This window comes from Rhinopithecus bieti, unplaced genomic scaffold (assembly GCF_001698545.2).
Source record: "Rhinopithecus bieti isolate Rb0 unplaced genomic scaffold, ASM169854v2 scaffold_38631, whole genome shotgun sequence".
NCBI lineage: Eukaryota > Metazoa > Chordata > Mammalia > Primates > Cercopithecidae > Rhinopithecus > Rhinopithecus bieti.
This window is the reverse complement of record NW_016817145.1, coordinates 1826442-1834708: the sequence shown is the minus strand read 5'-3', so window position 1 is coordinate 1834708 and position 8267 is coordinate 1826442. Positions and strand designations below refer to the sequence as shown.

The 8267-nt window shown below is 36.0% G+C and overlaps 1 protein-coding gene across 2 annotated transcripts in view; it reads right to left on the bottom strand.

Moving 5' to 3' along the window:
• Positions 1-1609: 1609 nt before the first annotated feature.
• Positions 1610-8267, bottom strand: part of FAM91A1 (family with sequence similarity 91 member A1) — a 54869-nt gene continuing 48211 nt past the window's right edge. The window contains exons 23-24 of one of the 2 annotated variants that reach the window (XM_017855891.1): positions 6679-6748; positions 1610-4540 (exon numbers count right to left, since the gene is read on the bottom strand). In XM_017855891.1, coding sequence (XP_017711380.1) covers positions 4355-4540; positions 6679-6748 — 256 coding nt within the window. In that variant the 3' untranslated portion in view covers positions 1610-4354. The remainder of the gene's footprint in view (positions 4541-6678; positions 6749-8267) is intronic. The other variant, XM_017855892.1, reaches the window with a different exon arrangement.

Below are 8267 nucleotides of genomic sequence, written 5' to 3'. Positions count from 1 at the left end.
ATAACATGTTAAATTTAAATTAGAACATCCATTTAATGGATGGTTACAGTATTTTTTCTAGTTTCTGGTGCTCCCAGCTGTGCTGGGAGTGCTCCTTACTGACATGTAGGCTTGGGTACAGACTGCGGAGACTTCATTTCCCTCCCCAGATCCCAGAATTTTGTAGCTGTACTTTGAATGCCTGGAAAAGGAAGCCAAAGGCTCCCTCCTTGATGTCTCCCTTAGCCTAGGAAGAGCACAAATATCCCGCATTATACCGTTATTACGGACATCGCCTGGACCCATGTAACACCTGCAGATCATAACAGCTGGGAGCACCAGAAACTAGAAAATATTGTAACCATCCATTAAATGGATGTTATAATTTAAAAAGAACACAGGTATAGCGTCAATGTTTTCACTTCTGAAGTGTATCTAAATATCTACATATAAATGTAACACAATCATTTGTTCATTCTTCTATTTTATGTTCTAAATTTTTAATTGATTTTTTAGAGCTGAGGTCTTGCTATATTGCCCAGGGTAGCCTCAAACTCCTGAGCACAAAGGAGTTCTATCTTCAGCCTCCTGAGTAGCTGGGACTACAGGTGCACGCCATCATACCCGGTCTCCTTTCTATTGACTTTTGGATTGTTTCCAACGTTTTGCTACAATTACACATGATGCTGCTACTTGCCTCTTAAGACTTTCTTAGGATTAGAACTGCTGGACCTCAGGATATGCAAATGCTCAACTTTACAAGATTGTGCCAAACTGTTTTCTACAGAGCTTGAACCAACTTGTAACTCACCAGCAATAACAATTTATAGCTCTCTCAGCTCCGAGAGTCTCACACATGTGTATATCTGGGGATCTATCTTAGAGCTATTATATGGTATATGCTTTGAATCAGTGACCAGCGAATGGTGCTGCCTCTCCAGGTATTCTCCGTAGCCAGAATACACAGGCTCAGCAATAGAAATGGGAGGATCTTACAGTGGAAAAACCTAGCAAATACCATCTTACCCAATAAAGAAACATCACCAGTGATATTGACATCATGTACCCTATGATATGTTGTACTGGTGGGAACGGCACATCACCTTTGTAGTATCCTTTCTGATAAAACATAGCCTCAATCTGATCACACGGAAACATCAGACAAACCTACACTGAAGGACGTCTTACAAAATAACTGACCGGTACCCTTTCTAATGTCAAGGTCATGAAAGACTGAGAAACTGTTACATACATTGGAGGAGATTAATGAGGCACTGATGACTAAATTCATGCGATGTGGTATCCTGGACTGGGTCTTGACAACAAAAAGACATCAGCGGGAAAACTAGTAAAAGCCAAATCAAGTATACAGTTTAGAAAATACTAGTACCAGTGTTAATTTCTGAGTTTTCACAGACCTGCCACAGTTTACAGGTGTCCACATTAGGGGAAGCTCAGTGACGGGTACAGGGAACATCTATCTTTGCCACTTTCTGTAAATCTGAAATTACTACAAAATAATTAAGTTTTTTGTGGGTTGTTTTGTTTTTTTTTAAGTACAGGAAAGCCACAGCACCAAACCATGGTTGTATTTAAAATTAAGACAGAAACTTTCAGAAAATTAAACACATTTTCATAGTAACTTGATCAACACCACAGTTTATTTGTAAACATGTTATATGTGTCAATAATCAAATTGACAACACTTTATAGATTTCATTGTATAATATTAACATCCTAACAGAAAACGATCCACTGTACTCAAGTTACAGTTTGGTATTTTAAAATCCTTAAATACAAATTGTATTTGAAACACTGAACACAAAAAAGAAACATGAATGGCAGAGAAAACTGAAAACATCAAGTAAAAGAAACCAAGATTCCGTCCCCCTGCAAGAAATATAAAATCATCTGATTACACAATTCAAAAAAGAAATACAAGGAAATCAGATATTTTTTAATGATATAAAGTTGCATTTCTTCAAACCCATTTTAGACGTGAAATTGTACCATATTAAATTCTATGTCTTTTTTGATATTTGTTCTTTTTTTTCTCTTGGTTTCTAAAGAATGTTTGCCAGGGTTTAAATTACATTAAAGAAGTGGGGAAAGAAAGGAAGGAACGTGGTAAAAAGTCAAATGAAATTAACTATTTGCAAAATAATTGGATATAAATTTTTCATGAAATTTCTTTGGCAAGTAACAAAATCTGCATTTTCAATTTACCCTTTTGTTGAAATGGATCAATACTTGTAAGAGTTAAGAGATTACATGAGTTAATGTATAAGTAAAACAAAGCCAAATTCACAAAGCAAAGCGCAAATATCAGTTTTTCACATTTTGCTAAAAGCTCTAAAAATGCACTCTCCCTCCTTAAGAGTACGAGAGGTCTTCAGCTCGAAATCAGATGACTGCTCTTGCCTCATTCAACACAAGAAACCAGAGGGGACCCCATGGTTTTTCAGTACTTTCCCTAAAATTCATGATCACTATTAGGTTCTATTTCTTCTTCCTTTATCTCTCAAAGGAAATATAGCAGCAAAACACTCCCATATTTTAGGCTTTAAATTCATAAACAACTGGGTTCACTGCCAACAACTACAAATGTTCAATTGTTTATTAGTGTACATGTCATTACAGTTGGTTTAGATGGTTAATATAGGAATAAATAAAATAACTACATTCAAACAAAGGAAATTAAAATGAGATTGAAGAGCCCTGATCAAAAAAAAAAATACTTACAACTTTCAGCTGAAAACTGTAAAAGTTACATACATACATACCTAATGGCACTAGGAATGTACAATATCAATTATTGGAAAAATAAGTGAGTGACTCAGAGTCATAAGAAATTATTTAATATTAGTATTTTTTCTTTTATAGACAAACATAACATACACATGGTTTCTACCTTCTATAAGACAAAGTAGAAAAACCGTTACTGCATTTACCTCAAACACAGCACTGACTGTGCCACAGATAACATGGTCCAAAATATTCAATTCTATAGATAGGCCATGGTATTGAATGCATGGTTAAGTTTTAGGAAAGGCATATATTTCCAGAAGTAAGTATGTTAAATACACAAATATCTATAAATAACAAAAAGTTATCAGCAAAAACGTTTAGGTTATAACATTCCCAAACTTCCTAACATTTTAAGTGTTTTAGATATATGTTGTCTGACCAGTTCGTTTGGTTACAGTTTTAAACTAGCAAACCATTACCCTATAAGAGGAGCTAACTAAACTATAACACTGCACAAACTTCCCAAGGAAGGTAACTTGAAAAGTCTAAAAAGTGATTCCAATTATTCTAATTAACATTTGAGATGCTAAAAGAATCAATGACTCAAGAAACAATTTGAAATAATTCCATTTTTCTTTATCATTTTCTAAAAAAGTACTCACACAAATTTAAGATCCAGATTGTTTAAGAGTATGTTTTCAAAGTAGGTTTATCACTAAAGCATTCTGATCCAAAGACATAGTCTTAATGCTTCCAATATGTAATTCTAACCTAAAATCACAATCCTTGGTTTGAAAACATCGAAGCTAAGAAACAAAACAATAAATCAGGGTGAAAATGTGCAGCAGCTATAGCTACAAGAGTGGAAAATAAACTCTATTTTTTCCATAAAGACTCTATGAAAATATAAAGCCCAAAGTCAGTGACAACAGAAGCCCACATACAAATGGTGTTTAAAAATAGAAAGTTTTCTAAAGCGTCTCATGAGATATCAATGAATAGTCATAATCTGAGTTAAGACCTTAAAAATCAAGGTTAAGTTATACATAACTATGCTGATTTACATACCTTCTACAATGTCCAACTGACATACATAATTTACAGACACCCACAGGAATTCATAATGCCCTATCATATCATCTCTCAATACTGGATGTTTATTGTTTTATAGTTTTACTACTTTAAGTACCAAGAAGCCTTTTCAGAGGAAGAGTTCCATCTCTTCCCTTGATCCCCCAAAGTATAGGTAACAAAATATAAAATTAAACAAGATTTATGTTTGATAAACTAACATATAAAATTACCATTGCAATTTTCATAGTGACTGCTTATAAACATAACAGTCATCATAAAGCCTATAAAGTATATACTTAGTTTTATAAAAGAAATGCAGATTGTCTCAAGGTAAAAAACATAGTGCTGGCTGCTAAAAAGCACTTTGTTGCAATAAGATGTGCAATAATGAGCAAAACTTCAGAAAACATGAATATGTTCCCCAAACTTTTTAATATTAGTTAAGCAAGAATTGCACTGCAGCAGCAGGATGCTTTTTAGTGGCTGACACTATAAAGCTAACGTTAAGAAAGAAAAAAGGCAGAAAGTGTGAGCAACAAATGGTGTAACCAAATTATTGCAAATGGAGATTAGCAATAAGAAGTGAGGAAGGTGACCGTCCACTCCATTCTGATAAGACACCATCTTTAAATATTAAGTTTTTCGCAGGAAGTGGAACACCCATGTCAGCATACGATGACTGTGAAAGCAAACTTGAAAACCCAGGCTCTGTGTGAATATCCAATGTTGAAGCACCTTCCTAAAAGATCAAGAAACAAGAGAAATGATATTTAATACTTTACCAAAACCACTTAACGCATGAGAAAGAGAGACCTTGATTACCTGAGAAGTGTTAATGGATTGCAAAGCAGTCCAGGAGATGCACAGATCGACACTGTGAGCCCAAAGCAATCAACGACAGGTATGAATATGTGCAAAAATGACTAGCAAAGTAAAACTGTAGTAAGTCCTTTTAAATAGAAATAAGAGGCTATGAGACTGTGGAAAAAGCGAAAGTTCATTTTTAGAAGACCTGACCTACCCCAAAGTGTTACCTAACAGGAGAAAAATCTCTTTAAAAAAAAAAACAAAAAACTTAACAAAGGCCAGGTGCAGTGGCTTGTGCGCCTGTAATCCCAGCACTTTGGGAGGCTGAGGCGGGTGAATCACTTGAGGTCAGGGTTCAAGACCAGCCTAGCCAACACGGTGAAACCCCTTCCTACTAAAAATACAAAAAAAATAGCTGGGCATGGTGGCAGATGCCTGTGATACCAGTTACTCGAGAGGCTGAGGCAGGAGAATGGCTTGAACCCAGGAAGTAAAGGTTGCAGTGAGCCGAGATCGTGCCACTGCACTCCAGCCTGGGCGACACTGTCAGACTCCATCTCGGGGAAAAAATAAAACAAACAAACAAAAAAACCTTACAAAACATTAAGCACCAGAATAATCCATCTACTCCACGCTTCTCAGATTCATATACTCTGCACAGATCTCTCCCCAGGACTCCAGGCTCAAACATCCACCTATCTGGCACTTCGTTTCAGATGCTTCCCCATGCACTCTATACTTAGCATGCCCATCATTGAACTCTCAAATTTTTCCCTCACCTCTTCCTCTACAGTCTTCTCTGTTCACATATCCAGCTAATCAAGAAACACAAGAATCATTCATGATCCCTCCCCTTCCTTCCCTTCACAGCCCTAATCTTTTCCTCACATTTAATCACCATCAAGTTTTATCAACCTATCTCCAAAATATATCCAAATTAGTTTACTTTATTAATTCACTATGGCCAAGGCCTTCACTGCCACAATAGACAGCCCAGTATTGACAGAATTTTGAAATTTTTCAGTTTATTGCATCCTTATAAAATTTCCATTTTGCCTATTTTATAAAATAATCCATCAGAAATAACATCTCTCCCCTGTTTAAAAGTCTTCAATCATTTCTCTTTGCACTCAGTGTAAAATACAAGTTCTCTAACCTATGCCAGAAGGCCCTGCACACCGTGCCCTGGCCCTCTTCTTCAACCTCACCTCTTGCTTCTACCTCTCTTTCATGAGGTTTCTGCCACACTGGCCTTCATTTGTTTCTTTGTTCACTGGACATTTCCCAGACACAGGACGTACAGATCTAAGTTCTGCCAGAATATTCTTTTCCAACTTTTTGGATTCAGCTTATATGTTATCCTGTACCTACTGAAATTAGTTCTACCTGCAGATTTCATCTTTCATCTTGGCTCCTTCAAAGTACTTATTAAAATATTTTAGAACTTATGTATCTTAATATTTATCTGATTACTGTCTCCCACAACACTCTAAGGTCCATTAGTATTTTACACATCACTGTTTCCACAGCACTCAGCAAAGAGTCTGGCATAGGTCAGGGTCAAGCATTTACCAACTGAATGAATGAAGTAAAACTCCAAAATATTGATTTCATAATGTTGAATCAGATATTCTGAATAGAAACATTCTATTCTAAAAGTTTACCTATAAATCAAATCTAGAATATTCTTTCTTTCCTTGGGGACGGGGGGAAGACAAAAAGTCCAGAGCACTGGCCTTTGCTGCCACAACAGACAGCCCATCCTGGCAGCGGAGAATTGCTTTAGTTATTGGGAAGTGCACCTAGCATGGTACACGGCCCATAACACTTAACACATTTCTGTTCGGTAAAGCACCATCACAGAACAAAGAGATCAAGCTTTGGTCTCCAAAGACCTGGCCAGTGAAATGTGCAAGTAAATTAACTTCTTGAATCTCAATGTCTTCATCTGTACAATAAAATTAATGTTTATTTCATATCTTGCTGCTGTGGTGATCAAAAACAAACAGAAGTGTTGTGCATACTTAAAGCTCCGTACAAGTACCATTTGGACTTTCTGGTTTTTGTTACCTGGAATGAGTGAACAAAGTTAAGGACTTGCAGAGAGAGTTTTCTACTGGAATGTAAGAGGTTTTGAAGGCTGGAAAAAAAAAGGCAAGAAAAAGTTTAAACATAAAGGCAAGAATGAGTTTCTCATAAGAGTTTAATTTTTAGCAATTTAAATGCATCTATACATCCTGACCAATCACAAAACATTTTAAAAAACAATTTCAATGTTTCTTATCAATGAAATTTTTGCTTGTTTTAACAATAGGGAGTAGTCATACATCAAAAGTCCATTTTGAGCCGGGCACGGTGGCTCACGCCCTTAATCCCAGCACTCTGGGAGGTCGAGGTGGGAGAATCACGAGGTCAGGAGATGGAGACCAACCTGACCAACATGGTGAAACCCCGTCTCTACTAAAAAAAATACAAAAATTAGCCAGGTGTGGTGGTGCACGCCTGTAATCCCGGCTACTCAGGAGGCTGAGGCAGCAGAATCACTTGAACCTGGGAGGCAGAGGTTGCAGTGAGCTGAGATTGCGCCACTGCGCTCCAGCCTGGGTGACAACAAGACTCCGATTCAAAAAAAAAAAAAGTCCATTTTGAAATAAAACATATAATGTAACTAAAATCAAAGTTATCATTTTAAAAAAATTCAACTATTAGTAAACATAAATGTGAAATGAAAGAAAACTTTTCAAATGAAGATTTAGGCACTGTGAGGAATGACAACCACGACATAACCTTCAAACAACCAAAGTAACTGCAAAAGACAGTCTGGTAACAGATTAAACACACACCAACCCACCTAAATATTTTTCAAATATGTAAGTCAGTAAAAATTATAGTGGTAATCTTTAAAGTTCTATAGTATTTCCATTTTTTATTTATGTATATTATTTTGTTTTCAGAGAATAGACGCTGAAATTGTCAACTGAGTACTCTTCATTTTCTGATAAAAGCCACATTACGCCACTTAAATGAATTATTGTCCAACTTCATTTTCTGAAATAAGTCAAGAAGATCTTGACTTGTGGATTTCACCTCTCCAAGCCGCCTATTGTGACAATTAGATTCCATTATGTTCTTTCCTGCTAACCCAGTTTGCCTCAGAACCTTTACAACATTGCCTCTTAGCAGCTACTCACAACGGATCTGTGCTGGCATGTAAGATAAAACCTACATGTCATCTTTAAGGAAGAATACATATTCATTTTAGAAAATGTAGAAAGTGAAGCAAATTTTGTAAAGTCACCATAATTCCACCTCAAAAACCAATCACTATTAACAGAATATAACATGAGTGTGTGTATGTTAGGAGTGAGACAAATGCAGAGACATTTTCTGCAGACATACATTTTTTAAAACTTAGGTTCATACTCCACATCGGCATGCCCGTTCCACCACACCCTCACCTCACCTAGATTACTAAATAAATATAATCAAAACATGTGCCCAAAATGTTTGCCTGTGACTAATTTCTGATCTAGTGAAATTTAATTTTGAAAAATACAGCAAAACCCTTAAACTAGTGATCTCTATTCAGTCAACAAATATATACAGAACAATTACTGTGTTCATGTGTGGAATAAAAGAAAGTAAAGATATAGTAACTA